Source organism: Meleagris gallopavo, chromosome 5 (genome assembly GCF_905368555.1).
Source record: "Meleagris gallopavo chromosome 5, MGAL_WU_HG_1.1, whole genome shotgun sequence".
Lineage (NCBI taxonomy): Eukaryota > Metazoa > Chordata > Aves > Galliformes > Phasianidae > Meleagris > Meleagris gallopavo.
Genome location: NC_139408.1, coordinates 6,834,291 through 6,853,475, shown reverse-complemented (window position 1 = coordinate 6,853,475; position 19,185 = coordinate 6,834,291). Strand labels below are relative to the sequence as shown.

The 19,185-nt window shown below is 37.0% G+C and overlaps 2 protein-coding genes across 4 annotated transcripts in view; one reads left to right on the top strand and one right to left on the bottom strand.

Moving 5' to 3' along the window:
• Nucleotides 1–242: 242 nt before the first annotated feature.
• On the top strand, nucleotides 243–19,114 carry CYB5R2 (cytochrome b5 reductase 2). The gene is given in 8 exon segments (XM_085223829.1): nucleotides 243–333; nucleotides 1,512–1,618; nucleotides 2,666–2,789; nucleotides 4,216–4,299; nucleotides 5,007–5,092; nucleotides 5,830–5,929; nucleotides 6,582–6,780; nucleotides 17,423–19,114. Coding segments are annotated over 7 exon segments (762 nt in total). The 3' UTR covers nucleotides 6,752–6,780; nucleotides 17,423–19,114.
• Nucleotides 1,075–19,185, bottom strand: part of PPFIBP2 (PPFIB scaffold protein 2) — a 96,711-nt gene continuing 78,600 nt past the window's right edge. For 2 of the 3 annotated variants that reach the window (XM_085224050.1, XM_019615372.3), the window contains 11 exons: nucleotides 17,376–17,514; nucleotides 16,707–16,835; nucleotides 15,996–16,146; nucleotides 15,717–15,828; nucleotides 14,968–15,056; nucleotides 13,861–13,983; nucleotides 13,085–13,210; nucleotides 12,081–12,269; nucleotides 11,505–11,675; nucleotides 9,842–9,907; nucleotides 7,099–9,263 (listed from right to left, as the gene is read on the bottom strand). In XM_085224050.1, the coding sequence (XP_085080176.1) occupies nucleotides 9,192–9,263; nucleotides 9,842–9,907; nucleotides 11,505–11,675; nucleotides 12,081–12,269; nucleotides 13,085–13,210; nucleotides 13,861–13,983; nucleotides 14,968–15,056; nucleotides 15,717–15,828; nucleotides 15,996–16,146; nucleotides 16,707–16,835; nucleotides 17,376–17,514 (1,367 nt within the window). In that variant the 3' untranslated portion in view covers nucleotides 7,099–9,191. Of the gene's footprint in view, nucleotides 2,006–7,098; nucleotides 9,264–9,841; nucleotides 9,908–11,504; nucleotides 11,676–12,080; nucleotides 12,270–13,084; nucleotides 13,211–13,860; nucleotides 13,984–14,967; nucleotides 15,057–15,716; nucleotides 15,829–15,995; nucleotides 16,147–16,706; nucleotides 16,836–17,375; nucleotides 17,515–19,185 lie in introns of those variants that run through there. The other variant, XR_014883353.1, reaches the window with a different exon arrangement.

The window sequence follows — 19,185 nt, the reverse complement described above, 5'->3', positions numbered from 1 at the left end:
AGGATTATCTGTAGGTGAATACTTACAGCATTTAAATACATGTATTTTTGAGAATGAGGATTTTTAAGTTCTTGAGGTTCTGTGTTGGAATTTAAAGCTCAGCTGGAGTTGAGAGCTGCGCCTGAAAGCTGCCATGTCAGAGGGAAGTGCCAGCCAGGGTTCCCAAAGAGTAACATTTCAGATTTTCTTTGTGCTCTATCCTGCTTGTGTTACATGGTATGCCTGGAAAGACTAACGACTGCATGCAAATCCCAGTGGAAATTTATATCATAGATGTTGCAATGTTCAGAGCCATTTCTGTGCATGCACTGAGTTTGATTGATGTAGATACATGTACAGCTTTGGCTTATTTTCTGCACTAGGAAATTAATTTCGGACTAGGATTGGCACATCTTTCTCATACTCTGAAAGTGTGATGGCATTGAACTTTGGACCTTGAATTAATGGTAATTTTTTGCAGAACCGTGTCCCTGGATGATATGGCAGATGGAGCCCTGTTTGTATTGTGCTGTGTTTGGCGGCTTTCTTGCTGTATGCACAAGTTCCAGTTCTGTGCTGTGGGCATGTCCTTCTTGCATGCAGCTGATCAAGCACCGGTCTTTCTTCAGGTTCTCTTTAGGCTTGTATGGGACATGGAATTGAAATAACCATGTTAAGTTGGCAAATGATAAATGCCTTGGCACATGCTGCCTTTTATTTGGAGTTTATTCTTAAGAAATTAGGACTATGATACTGGAATTGTATGGGCTGGATTCCTGCCTCCTACTTTTACCAAGATCGTTTTGCTAAAAGTATTTCTGCTACTGCTGCTTCTGCTTTTTGTTTTTATGTACACATTAATGCTGCTGCTTGTGAAGCTGTGTGGCAGCAAATGCTGTGTTTTTATTAGCTAAATACCAAATCTAAATACAGAACAGAGCATCCTACAAGGCTGGTACCCTCTACAACCAAGCTGTGTAAACTGGAGAAAAAATATAGGAGGTATGGCTGTGAAGATTGTTTTTTTTTTTTTTTCCAGCAGTACAGATCTGGTGTGAATGCGTAATGACACAGGATAACACAAAATAACATCAGTTGGTGAAAGCCAAACAAAGGCCATTTGTTTATTACCTATAGCAACCTTTGCATAACAATAACTCCCTGGAACTGAACTAAGAAAGATTTACCCTTTCCATAATACATACTGTTCCATAATTTCTTGTGGTTGTAGAAGAATATGCACTTCTTGTGTTGGCTCTTATTTGAAGGTGAATTGCCTGAGAATACGTGTGCATGTGTGTGCCATGAAAATAATAATGAGTTATACAGCTTTTTAAAGATGATTTTTCCGAACTAGATGCAGTGGTTAAGACTACATGTTTTATATACCATTTGTATTGTAAAGATTAACTCCACTGTTGCTTGTGCTTGGTGGCTTACAATACATGTTTTTCTGTTTTGTCTTCTTTGCCAAATAAGATTTTGAAACCAGGTAATAAAAAAATCATTGGATTGTAATTCTTTCTCCATAGGCCAACACATTTACCTTTCTGCAAGAATCAGTGGTAATCTGGTGATCCAAGCCTATACCCCAGTTTCTAGTGATGAGACAAAAGGTTATGTTGATTTAATTATAAAGGTAAATTTTAATTTCCTTTAATACAGATGAATTGCTTACTGGAAGGAAGGGAACTATTTCATTTTAGTGAAATAGAGTTTATTTTAATTGGTTGTCTTTCAGATAGGATATATAGGATCCTATAGGATCCAGTAGAATGACTGCATGGCAAACTCACACTTGCTCATGAATAGTGAGTTATGTATCTCACATGTTGTGAGGGTTGCATGTCACAGAGAAGTAGTAGAAGTGAGGGAGATGGAGAAAGGAACTGGCAGTACTGCAGGAACTTCTCTGTTTTTGTTTCCGGGTTTTTTTTTTTTGTTTGTTTGTTTGTTTTGCAGTGAACAAATAGTAGTTGCTCTTCCTCAGCTGCCTTATGCTGCTATTAGTACTTACTGCTGATACCTGAAAGAAGGAACATGTCAGTTAGAACTGTCTTTTGTGACCCTAGAGAGACTGCAATTATATGTCTGTAAGCATCAGAAGTTGTGCTAATGGGCTCATTGAGAAAATGGGATAAAGAAACAAGGAAAATCTTATAAACTAGAGGATGCTAGATGATTTGATCCCAGGACTTATGGATTTTCCAGTTGTTTTCTAAGACAGTTTGCACTTACGCAAAAAATCTGAGCTTCTTTGTCTTCTCTGTTCATCATGTTACGTATACAGTGAATTGTTATTAACTACTTAATATTTATCATGCATCTTGAAATGCTAGCATGTGGCTGAAAGGTCACAACAAGAAAAGATGCAGTAATGCTATTTTCAGAAGGCATGATTACAAAAATGGGGGAAACATAAGGTTCTTGTTGGAGAGATGGTGAAAGGAGGGCATAATCTGCTTGACACATGTTCTTACTAGCCTGGCTATTTGCATAGGGCATTTTACTTACTTGGTCTGCTTACTGTTGCACAGCACAACAGATAACTGAACAAAGAATTGCTGCAATCTTTCTTCCAAATGGTAAATGTCAGACCAGCAGTGCTGTGATTTTTCAGTACACCATTCTGACTCCAAGAAAGGTAATGGCTGATGTCATAGAAATGGTTGTTTTTATAGGTTAGTACAAAAATGTGAATCCTAAGTTCACAGAAGGTGGGAAGATGTCCCAGTACATAGACAACATGAAGATTGGAGATGTTATTGACTTCAGGGGGCCAAATGGACTGCTTGTCTACAAGGGGTCAGGTACTGTGACACAAAGGTGAGAGAGCAGAAGGGAGGAACTTAATTAGTTATTATCAGAATGTTTGATGAACTGTGGTTTGCAGAGAAACTACTTTGAAAAGTAGGAAAGAGAAAATCTACGCTTTCTGATCTTGCCCAAAAGCCCATCAGAGTTGGTTATGATGGGAAGAGTACTTAGTGTTTACAGAGTAATAGCTGGTTGTTGTCTTACTCCCGGGACCATATAATTAAATCTGAAAAATCTGCTGTTGCATATTATTAAGAAGGCTGCACTGGAAATCCCTCGGATATAGACATGGAGACAGATGTTCCAGATACATGGCAGGTTGTAGCCTCAAGTGCCCTCTGAAAATCTTGACAGTGTTACTAAATAATTTATTAACTGCCAGCCAGCTCCATTTAGGTATTAAACCAGGTCTGAACTGGCCGTGAGGAAGTCGTATGTTCAAAGAAATAATCTTCTTTGAAGATGCTAGTGAAAGGCCAAAGGATTTTGTATTCATCTTGACTGAGAGGCACTGTGCACTTAATATTCCTGCTTCAGGGGAAGCAGTGCTCAACACTTCCCTGGATCATAGCCTTTTACAATGAATAATACACTGATGAATCAGTTATTATCTCAGAGGACTTGAGTGGTGTATGTTTTACAAACGTTCCTTTCAGCTCTGATTTGGTTGCTATGAAGAGTAGTAGCTAGGAGAGCTGGTTATTAGTTACAGATTTCTTTAAAAATTATTGGAGTATGTCTAGTGTCCTTTATGTATGATATTTATCCTGGGCTTTTCTCTTGGGTGAATACAAACTGTCTGGTTTTAAACAGTTTTAAAGTGACGATGTACTCAGATGTAGAGCAGAAATCAGCAAGGTCTTATCACAGGACAATAAAGACAGTCACCTAACTGACTGCAAGCAGCACAATGATCTTGTTAACTGAAAACAAAAGACAAAAATGAAATTCTTGATGAAAGGATGCAAGGCTACAACATATTCGATTATCTTTGTGGCATCTTGCTTGATGCTGGTTTAATACAACTCATTTGAATGTGGACACACAGAAATGGCTAGATCCATGGTGTAAATGAGGTTGATGAGGGTGGCCTAATAACCATAGCCTCGACTGAAAAGCAGGTTTATCTTTAGCTATCACCAGCTTTTGCAGTTGCTGAGTGAATAGACAATGATAAGGGAATTCCTGAGTCGATCATAAATGATGCTGGATAGCTGGGAAGATGTAAATCAGTCATTTGAAGCTAAGAGTGTACAAAGGCTTCTAGCCTTTACACTCAATGCAATGCTAAGCACATTTAGTATGTCCAACAGATCTGCCCTAATTGATTGGTAGGCAGTAGTAATGTATTCCCATGGAAGTTGTATCTGTTTTTGTTTAGGAGTTAATGTGTCTATAGGTTTTGAATATTTCTTCTAGGTATCTTCCTGATCAAGCCTGATAAGAAGTCTGAAGCACAGAAGAAGTTTGCAAAGCATCTTGGGATGATAGCTGGAGGAACAGGTACAACTATTCTCATCACAGCAAATGTCACTCTGGAGAATTAAATGGTCTTCATGGATGCTTGTGAGGAGTCTAATGCGCTATACTTCGGCAGCAGAGCAATTCCATTAGCACTATCTAAGCTGCTCTTTCACACTGCTTGCATGTATTTGGTGTTTGGATCCATCTGGGATAAAGAACATATTTGAAGTGTTAAATCAGTTGTGTCTTGTAAGAGTTGTGCGCTTACTGGATCTCCTCTCTTCTGAATCCTGATATGATCAGAATCTAACCTGTATTTCTTTTTATACATGAGTGTTTGGTGACATCAAAGCATTCCAGCAGCTTGAGCTCTGTGCTCAGGGCTAGCAGCTTCTTTGTAGTTTTAGTCTCAATTTAATGTGTGACCTCAGAGAACTCACTTTACACTCTGAGTTCCAATGTCAATGACAAAAAGTATTTTGGGAGAATATCCTGAAGGTGAAATTAGTGATGTGATAAGAGAACGCTGAGGACGAAAGCCCCAGAACACAAACGTGGTGGTTTTGTTTTAATTTAATCTATCTGGAATAACAAAAACCCCTCAACTTCTGCATTTGGACAGAGTAGAAATTCAGTGTGCAAAATAAGCTCCCACTGAAGACCAAGTGAAGGCAGCAAGAATATTGAAACTGCAGCTTTAAGTAGATTGAAGTATTTGCTTTTTTTAACTGCTTTGTTTTGAACAGGAATAACGCCTATGTAACAGCTGATCCATCATATCACAAGTGATCCTAAGGACTCTACAAAATGTTACCTTCTTTTTGCTAATCAGGTAAGTGTGCTGATACATCTATTTGTCCTTTAATGCTAAATGCTAAAGGCTTTCTTGCTGGCTTAAGTTTTTGAAGCTGCTGTGACACAGAAAATACTGCTCTACATCCTTCTTATCTTTCAGTGTCTGTCTGATCTGTAATTTCGGCTGAATGTGTATGACAAAATGTGATCTGAGATGGCATATTTAATATGATCAGCATAGATAGGACCATAAAGTAGTTACTAAATAAGTTCTTATTATATTGTCTTGGGTTAAAATGATTTAACAAGGAGAAAGTGAATTAGAAAAATATCCGCAACTATTTATCAGTACTGTATGGTGCTGTTGTAGTTCCAATTATATTTCAGTTGTTTTGAAGATGGCTGCTCATAGTTTCACCTATACTCCCTAATTCCTGTATTGGAATAAATTGTGAACAGATCGTTGTCCTCCTGCTAGTCTTACTCCTTGACTGATTGCAAAGAAACAGGACTTTGTTCTGTTTACTTCTGTTAACCAGGGTTAACAGAAGCTAATTGTGATTCAGAAGTTGTTCAGATTGACATCTTTAAAACTGTGTTTAGGTGACTGTTAAGTCTCATATTTGGTTGCCCTTAATCTGTAATGATAGTAGCCTGTCATGCAAAGGGAAAGTTTGAATGAGTTACCATTGCATTTGTCTTGTTGCGTACTAGGTAAGCTCACATCAGAGGCTAACAGATGTCTTAGAGCTAAATAGCAGTCTTGTTTTGCAGACAGAAAAGGGTATATTGCTCAGAGCTGAGCTAGAAGACATTGCTAAGAGGCATCCTGATCAGATCACGCTCTGGTATACGCTGGACAAGCCTCCACAAGGTAGGCTACTTGTACACACTGGATGTATGCTTACTCTTGTAAAAACTGCTGCTGTTTTCATAACAGCAGTATTTTTGTGTTGGTAAATCAGTTTAAAGTACATATTTTTGTATGTTGAGATAATGGGGGAAAAGGATGCTTTGTTCACTTAAAGCGGCAGAGGTATTCAATGATACTGCTCTTTGAAACCACCTAGTGTTTCTTTTTCACTTTTGTAACAACACTCCTGTCATCACCGAGCTTGTAACCTTACCAATCTTTTCTAGAGTTTTCCAAATGTGTTGAGTAGCACAGGTCTGAATAATCTGTCCCTGTACTACTGTCGTGGGTGACCTTTCTTTCCTGGAAGAAAGCCTAATTTATTCTTCATGTTTATTTCTGGCTGATATCTAATTTGTTTAAAGCTGTCATTTATTGATAGACATTCTTGTCTGGAAGTCTGTATAGTCCCTTTTAGCCAGATTCTTGTTATCCATGTGCTTATTGTCCTCTTTAAAAGAAACCACAAGGTTTGAGCACAGTGAGAGATTTGTCCCTGTCTCTGCTTGCAGTGATAGTGGCATAGCTTCAGCTACTTTGTGAGAAAAACATATGTAGTTTAAAGAGATTTCAGACTGTACAGAGTCAGATTAATAGTTCGTGTTTGTTTCAGATTGGAAGTGCAGTTCTGGCTTTGTCACTGCAGACATGATTAAAACCCACCTCCCTTCTGGCAGTGAGACGCTCATTCTTATGTGTGGGCCACCACCTATGATTCAGTTTGCATGTCAACCTAACCTGGACAAACTCAGCTATCCCAAGAGCATTACATTTTCTTATTAACGGTGATGTCGTCCAGCTCTTTTTCTTAAGTAAGTGCATATTTTCTTACAGGAACGGCTGTTACATAACTGTGCAGTATTTCTTAATTTTGTGTGTGTATTTTAATGGGATAATTTCTGTGAGTTTTAACCTTCATAGTGACCTTTGACTACTAAGAGGCTGAGAAATTATTTTTCAATTATGTGGGAAGTAACTAAGTCATAAGTTAATATGAAGTGTTACACCTGCAGTTCTAAGAAAAAAAGTGTGTAAATTGAGAAGCAGGACAGTGATCAAATGACTTGTTTGTTGACATGGATATGGTATTTGGGAGAGGGCTGTAAAAACTGGAACAGGATGATGTGAGCGCTCTATAAGTAATTAATTCATTCTGGTGAAGGAGAGAACAAGGAACAGTGTTTTCTCAAAGTGCTGTTTTGCAGCCCTTTACAAGACTTTAAGCAAAATGCCAACAGTATGCCACTAAAAAGCATCTAATAAAAATTTAGGTAACATGTAATTGTTTATTACTGTAATAGTAATTCTCATTCATGTGGAAGTTATTGAGGAGGATTCTGTAATGTCATGCTGTCTCTGGCCATTCTTTTTGCCTAAAAGAAAGCATGGCTTCTTCCTTCCTATTGTAAGCCTTGCTGAGTTGGTCTTACATTCAGCTGTACCTTTTCTGAGTATTTTTACCATGTAGCATTGAATTTTTAGTTGTCAGTGCATGCAGTACTGCTTATTCATTTTCAGGAATTAGTTCATACTTCAATTGCTTTAAGGTCTGAAAAATCTCAAAGACAGAAGACTTGGTTCTTCAGTTGCAAACAACTGTGCTTACTAAATATTTTAATTCCTCTGAAGCAAAATAAACCATCTAGTAGTTAAAGCGTGACTTAGGGAAGTTGCAATAATAATGCAGAGAAAGTCACAGACATTCATAGCTGTGATTCTGTCACTGATAAGAGATCAGCTACCTCTGTTTCTGTTACAATCATTCCAAGGTCAGGAAGTAATAGAAGAATATTCAGAATTTATTCATAACAGTCAAAGGTGTAAGCATGTATGCCTATGTTATACCTCGGATTTCTTACTATATTAAAAAAGGAGATACTCACATCAAGCTTAGCACAACACTATAGTTAGTTACAAACACTCCCTCAAAAGAAAAAGGGAAAGCTGCTTGGAATAGCTCAGTGATACTAAGGCTGCCCCTGCCAGAGCAGTTATAGTATTATGACTAGGATGAATCTGATCAGTTAATCCGACAGGGTATTTCACGTGTCTGTTAGTATATGCCTACACTAGTGCTGACTGCACTACTACATTGCCAGATCAGAGGGAGCATGTTTAGTTTGTTCGTGTCAGATTAATTTATCATTCCTTTGAATTTTTATTTATTTAATTCTTCAGTGACTGAAAAAAAATTGGCCTTAATTTTAACATTTTGGGCATGCTCTGGACAGCACCTGAGGTTTCCCATTTATTTTGGAAGGATTGTGGCTAGGAGTAGCCCACCCTTGGGCTTATATTAATAGATAAACCAGCATCTTGTAGCAAGAAAGGAGGAAGTAATGCAAACTATGCATATTCATAGAAAGCCTTTTCTTTCCAGTTGGACAGATTTCTGGTATTTCTCTGTATAAGATATAGTGTTAGTTATTAATTACCTTATTAATACATAAAAGGCATGTGCTATCAGATTGCACAAGCTGCTGCAGCTGTGAACACAACACAGAAGCTGCATTTCCCTCTGTTACAGTATTGCTGTCTTACCTACCTCCATATGATTGCTACAGATTTATTTTGTCAGGTGTTAAAAAGAAACAAGCCATCTTGATTGTCACCCTCCTGCAAGGGCTTTGTGGACACTATTACATTTTATTTTTCCTATTCTAAACCATGCTTTTTGAACAACCACCAAAAAAAAAGGGCAGGGTATGTTCTAGTGAAGGGGGTGAGAGTCCTTCTATGGGAAAATATCTCTGGCATGACCGCAGTAATAGTGAGCCATTACAGCTGTGCTTGCCAGCACCTGTCTGAATTGCTAGCTGGCTCTAATTAGTCCATGTGGTATAGAATATTAATGATTCCTGCATTACAAATTAATTATAAAAATTAAATATATACATATATAAAAGACTTTTTCAATAGTAGTACATAAACATACCATGTAAAAGATGATAAAATATAAGGGTAAAACATACTGGCTTTCCAGACTCTGCATAAGAAACAATTGCGTAGCACTTCTTTCAGCACCTCTTTTACATTATATTATATGGAAGGAGTGCAGAGGAGTGTTACCTGTGAAGTGTTGCTCTGCTAGCAATACTAAGTACTATGTGGGGTGTGTCACTAGAGGAAAAGAGGTAAAGCTTTTCTGTACCATAACATCAGGCTTCTCCTGGCCTGCCCCAGGCAGGGATGAGGTATTAGTGGTCTTGGTCATGCTCAAATATCATCTCCAGTCTTCTAAGGTAGGTGTTAAAAATCTGCTGTCATTTAGCATTTCATCTTGGCTTAACAATGTCTGAAAAAAATCACAGCAATATTAAAACAATTAGACATAGTCAGAGGCCTGTAGTTTAGAGAAATCCAACTGTAATTTGATCAGATTCACAACAGAGGGGGTTGGAGTCACATAAAATTAAAAGGAATCTCCTAAATGGCTGTTTTAAATAGCAAAAGTAGAAATTTTCACACAGATGTGTGTGGCATTGTTCATACATCTTCAGTCAATTAACTAATTTTTAAAAAATGGACCAACATGAATCAGGAGTACACAGTGATTTATTTCCCTGTGATATTTTCTCTCTTGTACATCTTCAAGTCTTACATCTTTGCTAGTCTTTGGGAGGGATGCCTGTCACAGAGATAAAATTAGTGAAAACTTAGAAGATGCTGAAGTGAAACTTAATTTCTAGTAAAAGTGATTTATTTTTTTTTGGAGTGTCTATGCATGCATATAGCATGCAACCAAGCTATAAAGGAGGCACATAACAAGAATAGTGACCCACTTACTCTTAACCACCATTAGCAATATCCAAATTTTGCTGAGTTGTAGCAGAATACATTTGTGACTTCAAAAGGAATAAAATTGGTACATACCGTAAGATTGCTTATGCCTTGAGAAAAAGCCCCTATTTGCTTTACTGTTCCTTCTGAGTGTTCCATCTGTAAAAGTATTCAGCAGCTAATTCAATTCAGACAGTATGTGCACTATTATTCACTGTACATGCATCATGGGGAGGTATCTCTGCCTTGACAAATGGAGATGCTGTAGTTTTAAAAGCTGATTTCAGCATATTTCCAAGTTGCATATGAATAAAAATGTCTCCATGCTATAAAGTGTATGAAAATGCATTAACAAAGGATTAAATCCTGATAAAGAGAACTGATTTATGGAACCTGATCTGTAATTTAGACCAGAAAAGGAATAACATGACTGATTATCAGTGAAGAGTAATGTTTTCCAGAAGATGAAACACATAATTCCAGTAATAGAACTGCCTCCATAGGCAAGCAATAGCAATCCTATCTCTGCTTACACAAAAAGGCTATCAGTACTAGGGCAGTGAGGTTTTGCTGAGTTACCACACTAGAAACCAGGCTTAAGTTAAAGGCCACTGTCCTAGTGAAAAATAGAATATTTCTGTAACATTTGAGCAGCTCTGCATTGTAAGCTGTCAGCTCAGAGTTAATGCATTCCCTTTCAACTCTTAATTGTGTAAATGGAGATCCGTACAAAATTAGTGTGTATATTTGATTGTCAGGGCTTGCTACTGTCCCCACGTAGGAGCAGCACTTGATTTTTACTGTGGTGCACACTAAAAAAGATAACAGTTAGATAATGAAAACAAATGAAATGTTAGATGCAGTAAAACATGCAAATGACAGAATGACTTCCATAGTTAGTCTTAGCAATTTTGTGACCATTTTCTCACTGAGTTTAAAATGTTTCACTACGGTCACTGGAATTAAAATGGTGTACCCCAGCTGCCTCTATGTGGGTCTTGTATGTTGTCGAGTCCACACAAGCCTTTCGTAGCTCTGTTTTTCAGGGTTTACATTCCTTTACACAACAGTGAAGTAGAGTAGAGTCTGGTGGGTTTTAATTTTCATCATTTATGCAATGTTTGGACACAGTTTCATTAAGCAGTTCGCTACTAAATGACAAAAGTGAATTATTTAAGTGTTGGTTTATTAATAATTTTGTTCATTACTGAGGCCATTGTTTTCATATATACTGTTTAAGCCTAACTACTTCCCACGTACATAATGAAATAATGCAGTCGGAATCCTTGATGAATCTGTTAGAAATCTATGATCCAGTTGTACTTTAATATATAACTTGATAGTTCTGTACAAATTAGTCCAAATAAACATCACATTAAAATCTGCCCATATAAAGAAAAAAGGTGTGTGCCATACTCAGCTTATGAATGCCAAAAGTATAAAAATCTTCTGTTTACTGCAGCCTCTACCTTAATTGCCAAAATACACTGTGTGGTAGTGTAAAGGTGTTAGGTTCCTGAAAAAGGGCTTGGAGATGAATGAGCTCATTGTTATGTTGATGGCAAAAAAAAAAAAAAAAACCACACCTTGACATTCTTAGTATAGAACTTTTTCAAGTGTCCATAGCCAGTACTTTCTCAGTACTTTTTTCATGCAGATACAGCAAATACTGTTATATGCTAACATTTGACTATTTGCAAGCTTTGGAATGCAGGAAGAGGATAAGATGAGAATGGCATCAGTCTGTTTGTCCCACCTGATCCAGTTCCCTATCAGTGAGTGGACTAAGGCCTTTGTATCCAGTGTAGTTCTTCTGAGTACCATTTGTAGCACCTGGGTTTGTGTCCATAGGACAAACATAGTCCTTTGATTCATCAAATTTCTTTTTTCTTAAATTTCCAAAATGTGAAAATCCAAGTTTCTTTGGCTAAAATAAAAAGAAAGCAAGTTTTAAACATGAAACATAAGGTTATTCTTTAAACATTCAAAATTCTTTCCTTTTGATTTACTTATGTACTGTAGTCCTTCAAGTAAATAGATTCAGAACTATATACAATGAATTATTTTCAAAGTGGGAGTTACAGTTCATTTTAAATAAGTTTAAGTAAGTTCCCTTTGAAGAAAAGAGGAGATTGCATGCTCATTTCAGAAACAAATTTTAAAAGATAGCTACAAATTAAATGCCTTGGTACCTAGAGTTAAGAACAATGTGGCACTGCTTCTAGAACAGATCTTTCCCCACTCACATATGTATATTCTGTATTTTCTTTATGAGAAATGAGAGAGTAAGGTTGAGATTCTGTAATACCTTGTGTTCAAAAGCAGCACATACCCGAACTTTGGCAGTGGTGGTCAGAGGTGTGTATGCTGTTGACTCCGTTATGTCCCTTTTTTCTTGCTGTGTCTCTGGCCCAATTAATACATTAAAATTGGTTGTTAGGTGGCGTCGCAGTAGGGTCTTCTGAGGTGGAATATTCAGCAGCATTGCCAGTGTGTCACCGTTGAAGCGAGGTTCAAGAATCTATTAAAATAGGGTTTGTAGTTTTTTTAATAATATGGTTAAATATTTGCAATAGTAAATCATTATGGTCCTTAGCAGAGGGATTTCTTCATTCCGTCTATATTAGACGTTTTTTAAGTCAGTAGTATTATGACATTCACTAGGTTTGAGTAGGAAATGTGTGGAGTTTGACGTTAGGAAACGCAGAGTGTGACCAGACAAACGCCAAATTATATTTATCATCAACAAGGTTGTTTTATGGATTTTTTTGCTCTACTTTTTTTTTTTTTTTTACTACTGTATTATTCTAAAAACAAACTTAATCTTAGTACAATTTTTTTCTATTTTTGTTTTTTTTTTTTTTCAAAAAATCTGCAGCACATCAGCATCACAGTATTTCAGAACTCTTGGCTTTTCTAAGCTACAAATTGTATTTTGAATCAGAAAAACTCTTTTCAGGCAAGACAGATTGAGTTCAAAACAATTCTTTCCTGTGGCAGGGTGTTAGCATAATTTTATTAAAGCTGCTCCAAGGAACACAGCAATACAGTAATTTTCTCACACTATATGTTGTTGTTTTCTAATGTACTACTGTTGCTGTTAAACACACAGCTCAGCATCAACATCTTAATAGTTGCTTTTCTATTTAAATTTTCTGTTGTAAAATGAAGATGTATGGATACAGAAGCTTTTTAAAATGCCTGATCATGCTTTCATTTTGCAAATGTCCATTTATGTTTCTTGCTACATGACCAGAACAAGATAAAATAACGTTTGCAAAACAGTCTTGTCAATTCTTCATAGATATGTAGTAGGATGTTAAAAAGAATTCTTACAATGAGGCCACCGTGCACTCCACTTCCTCGGAGGTTTGGTGCATATTCTGCCAAATCAACTGATCTGAGCCATTCCATCACTCTGTGATTGGACCACTGCACTACTTCAGAAGGTGAAACATTACTCTGTTCAAGTAACCAGAAAAGATGGTGAGAATACAGCCTGGTCTGTCACAGTGTGTTCACAAAATGAATCTTGAGTTTAGATGAAAACATTGTTCCCTTTTCAACAAAGGAGCATTTCCTCTTTCTGTTCAAGGCATCTCTTAAACATCCTCTAATCTGGTGGTATGTATAGTCTAGGACACAGTAAACCTATGTACTGCATCAAATTCTAAAATAAGAGTATACCTGTTAAGTGTAAAAAAAAAAAAACAAAAACATTTTGAGAAGAGCATTATTAACAAGGCTGTCATAGTATCACCAAGAATAAGCTCTGGTAGGTAGAGTGAAAACAATATGCAGTCTTTTATAATTCAAGTAAGACAGCCAAAAAAGAGCATTCCAAATAATTTGCTCAAAAGCTGAATTAACATAACTGAGAAAATAATTTTAAAAGAAAGATGCATAAGATTCAACTAGTAAGTAGCTCAATCACTTGTGAACTGGGCAAGTTTTTATTATCAGAGAGGACATGTTATATTCCAGAGCAGGAATGCAAACACAGCTACTGCTTTAGAGGCAATTCCGTAATAGCTGTGATTGAGGTATTATTGTTCATGGAGTATAATAACAGAGTAATTAGTGCTTGTTTAAATGAAGTTACTTAAACATACCTCCTCAACTGGTCGTCTGCGTAGACAGTGGGGGTTAAAACTGTTAATGTGCAGCACATGAATGGCACACTTTATACTCAGATGATGCAGCTGACTGGTGACTTTCAGAAAGAGAAGGTCATTCTGTAAAGGAGAGAGTCTTTTAAGCAGCACAGAATACATTCAAAAATAGGTATTTTTGCCAAGAAGAAAGATTTCAAGCTTTGTATGTAGTTTTTGGTTTATAGTATTGTACCATATTAATATGGTTAAAAATGGAAGGAGAGTTTATGGCCTGTTAAATAAAACCAAGGCTCATGTATAGTTTTTGACCTGATTAAGATCATGCTGCAGTAGGATCACAGAAACTAGCAACTCATACCTGGCATGGACCAGTAGAGATCATACTTCTATGGTGAAGGTTCTGCAAGCAGCTTAGACAAGGTTCTATTTTTGACTACTGCTAAATTATGTTACTCTACTGTGATAAAAATACAAGAACAAATATTTAATTATCCAAACCTGGGCAGGGAAGCTGTACAAGTAACTTCCTTTAGGAGGAAGTTTTTCACAGAGAGTTGTGACACACTGGAACAGGTTGCCCAAGGAGGTTGTGGATGCCCCATCCCTGGAGGCATTCAAGGCCAGGCTGGATGTGGCTCTAGGCAGCCTGGTCTGGTGGTTGGTGACCCTGCACATAGCAGGGGGGTTGAAACTATATGATCATTGCGGTCCTTTTCAACCCAGGCCATTCTATTGTTCTGTAAGTAAACATAATGGGTATATGTATTGTATTGTTTGCTACTAATTTGATGAGAGCTATACAAGTTACTGGATTTGTTCTTTACCTTTAATTTACCTAATGTTGTTGATAACTTAGTGAGGAGAACAAAACATTCCAGAAGCTGTATGTAAAATAGGTCATTTTACTGTCAGTGTGTTGTGTGATATTGAAAGAAAGACATCTTGCAGAAGTCAGCTGTAACACTGTATTACTATTCCTAAGGTAATCTTGCACTAAACAGTACATAGAAGTTCCTACCTGCGCTGTTTCTGGTTTGCAAAAAACCCTGCAATTCTTTGCTCACTCTGAAGTTCAGAGTTAGGCAAGAAAAGATTTTAGCTTACCACAGTTAAGTACTGCAACATTCTCCCATCAACTCTGGACTCATGAAACTGGTCTTTGTACTGAGGTAAACCAATATCATCAAGCCAGCCTGTAGATAGAAGAACAATGGTGTACCCAAATCTGCATCAGTGAGAATGAAGCCAGCTTCTTCTGAGGCATTCCAGTAGCTCATTCTACCTATTCACTTTCCAAAGGACAGCCTCTTATCGGGAACCTCAAAGCAATTCCCAGCAGCCAGCTTTGGCAACAATACCTCTGCTGTATTTTAAGTATGTGCTTTTTGCAGTGTAATTTAGCTCTTGCTAAACTGAGACCTCCAGCTCCTATTTATATTCCTTCTCCCTCAAAAAGGATGGGCTGCCCAGCCATCTTTTTAAGAGCGCTAAGTTTAAATAGGACAAGTTATTTCATAGAATGATGACTTTTGTGTTGTTCTGAACATTCAAATAGGTAGTTTTATAGTATGAACTTTCCATGGGAACTCTACTGTTCAGATTGCAGAAGAGTTATGGAACAATCTGTGAAATGTGGATGCCATCATCAGATTATTACATGATATGTGCTTTATAAAGTATTCCACCTAGTGCTGTTACACACTTGAGATTGTACCGAATGTGCAGATAGACCATACAGTCATCAGTTTGGAGAAAAATTCATCTGATGATTGATCTGAAAATACTTACATTTTTTAAATCCTGTTTCACTGTATTAAAGAAACACAAAATTTTCTGAAGAATTTTTCACTTACGTGTCACCCAGATATGATCAAGTTGTGCAGACTTCTCATCTTGTTTTGTGTTTATTGATTTAATGGCCAAAACTAATTTCTTCCTGTGCAGTGGGTGCTTTATTCCCATTTCCTGTAATAATAACCATTAACAAATAGTTTGCTTTGACTCTGGCTCTCTTCATGTCATTAAACATCTATGAAAACATTTCAAAAATGTAGAACTGCCAATTACTGGAAGGGGCCTAGTTATGCAGAAGCAACTGGAGTTTGCTTAAGAGAAACAGGTACAAATATTACCTTTTCCATGTCCTGAGGTGTCGCAGTTAAGAGTGTATGGCCTGAAGTCACCCATTGCCGGGCAAAAATGACGTACTGCCCAAGACCGAAGTCCTCAAGCCAGTTACAAACTCTTTCAGTACTCCACTGAGCAAATGGAGCATTGTAGTCACTGAAAAATAAAAGAACTCTTCGAAATTCATTAAGGAAAGATGATGGAAATTATGAGAAAGACCATCGCAGACTAAAGGAGATAATGCAGGCCAGGTCCTAGCATGCTTTATTCTGTGCAGTAATCAGCACTAGCAGCCACTCTTGCAATACATGCTGTGGTATGAGTATCTTCTTAATTTGACTGCCCAGCTTCCTCTTCTGGTCATTTGGGGCAGGGCAGGAAGAAAAAGATAAAAGTTTCAAATAGAAATGGGAAAGGACAGAAAGAGGTAGTTGCTGAATCTTCATGTTTGCAGATATTCCCACAGGAGATGATGGGAAATTTTCTGGTGACATTTTCATGCTGCTATCTGCAGTTGAGGGAGTGCAGATAAGCAAACCGCTTGGGCTACGCTTTCTACCAGAGAAATTCTTTCCAGTTGTAGAATTCCATGTGTAATTAAGTATGTTAATGCATATTTCACAAAAGGAACATCTTACTGTTCAGTGTATTTAACAACAATGTATAATAATCTGTGCAAAATAATCTCTGCAAAAAAAAAAAAGAAGAAATGTTACCTTTTCTGGCCTTTGGTTTCCTTTGATCTGGATAAGCGAGGTCCAGCTGTTGCACGGAGACCACCCCTTCGAAACTCTGCCAAACCCAGATCGTCTGCAGGGAAGTTACCAGACTGAGTTCTTCTTATTCTTTCAAAACAAGAGTGCCAAGACAGTACTGTTAGTGTCCAGGAGCAAAGTGTTTCATATGGAAACTATAATGACAGCTAGAAACTATATTAATCTTCCCGTAGAGCACAAACATCTGATTGAGGCAGCAGCTGATGAAGTAGCAGGCAAACACTGTCTAGACATATCTCAGAAAAGAAAGAAAAGCTTTGCAAAGCAGCCATGATCCTTCAACTCAAATAATAATTCACACCAGGGGTCAGACTTGTAAATGGCTGCAGTCCTGAAGTAGATAAAAGGAACACAGTAAAACTTGGTATTCTCAATTGTCAGCATAATTACATAGGAGAATATGTTATTTCTTCCAATAGCATGGCACTCTGAACCTTACCATCCACTTTCCTCCATCCATGTATACAAAGAGACACACCTGTACAATCAGAGAGCTGCTTTCCCTCCTTTTCCTGAATTTTATTTTACTCTTGATGTATCTTTTCATGAGAACTGAATGAATTCTCAGTTTGAAGTGTTGTGATGAGGAACTAAAAAACATTATCTTACTTTCCCCAGATTTTCTTGATCCCTTTTGGACTCTTTCTGTTTTCTAGAGACAGTGGAGACTGTGGACCTGAATCCATTCCCAAAGAAAGAGGTGAAAGATCATCTGAAACTACTGTACCATCCATGTTCTCTGTTTCTCCTGGGTTAACAACAATAATTGTCAATAATTAGTACAAAATGTGACAGGGTTGTTATATGACAGACTAATACTTAAATTAAAAAATATAATAAAGTACAGATAGCTATAAAAATGTTCTCTCATTAAAAATAATTGTAAAAAAAAAAAGTAGCTGTACTTTTGATATAAGAAAAGGGTATTATAATATTGTAATTTCAGTGTATTTTAAAACCTTAATTCCAGATCTTGATCTGCTGTTGCGTTTCCTATTTTTAATACCAAAATTCATCCATCAAAATCAGTAGGAATTTTATTGTTTACTTCAGTGAGAGCAAAATAAGACCAAGAATAAATATTAAAAAAAAAAAAAAAAAATCCCACCTGAATGCTATACAGCTAAAGATTTTCTTTCATTTCAGTACTACACTTAAGGAGTTCAGTCTGGATTGCCCACTCAGTGTTAGTATTTTACAGAAAAGAGGAAGGGAGGGAAAAAGGAAAGGAAAAAATAAGCATCAAAATTCACATCGAAAGTTGCATCTTGTTTGGATACGATACCTAGCACGGGTGCACTGACACTCCTGATGCGATCTTCAGTCCCAAGAAGCAGAAAGTCAGATGAAGAAGCAAAGAAGATATATAACACCAGCAAAATAAAGTTACAGAAGAGCAAAGTAGTAAGCTAGTAGTAAGCTAGAGTAAATATTAAGCTATTAAAAGCAGAAACAAAAAGAAAAGAAGCTTGACATGAAAGGGATTGTGCATTGGTGTGCACAAGCCCCAAGAATCCTGGACCAGTCATCTTAAAGAGATAGGAATGATCGTTTATATTTCATCCATTCTTTGGCAACTGCAACACATGAAGCATATACTATTGAAATAAAGCAGTGTCTAGACCACATCAAATTTCTGTGAAATACAGAACTGGAGTTGCAATGAGTTTACTGCATGTGGAAGAAACAAACCAGACTCTGGTAATTCAGTGCTTTTAAGGACTCATTGCTTGTTTCTAGAATAACATTCTGCTTTGCAAGATTCCCCATTCTTTGATCCTGCATGTAAAAGACCTAATAGCATGGCTAATAAATTATCTGCTGACTATTAATGAGGAACTACAATGTTGTGCTCACAGAAAAACTCCAAAAAACCCCCTACAAAAAAACAACAAAACAATCCACCAGCAATCCATTGAAATCTTTAAGCTATGCTACTTAGCAGCTCTTAGGACCATGTGGCCTTACCAAACAAACAAAAAAACCACCACCAAAAAAATCCACGAACCAGCAAACAACTGTGACCCCCACAACAATTAAAACAGAACAGCTTTTTTTCCCTGAAATAAAATGTCACACATAAAAATGTAGCGAGATGGGAACAGGGAGTTTTTTTTGTTTGTTTGTTTGTTTTTAATATACAGTCTAGCATAAATCTGTGGTTTTGTTTCCTTGTTTTTTAAGAAAGCATCAGCAAGCTCAGGATCACTGCAAGTGGCCAAAAAAGAGGACACTTATTCCTATTGTGAATATGTTTGGATCACCAAAAATTCCAATTTTCAGTAACAGATTTGTTTTTTAAGAACACTGTCTTCAAAAATAAAAAACAAACAACAACAAAAAAAAAAGTGTGCTATTTCCCTTATTAGTCTGCTTTTTTGCCTTTTCCATAACCCCCATGCTGCCTCTGAGAGACACG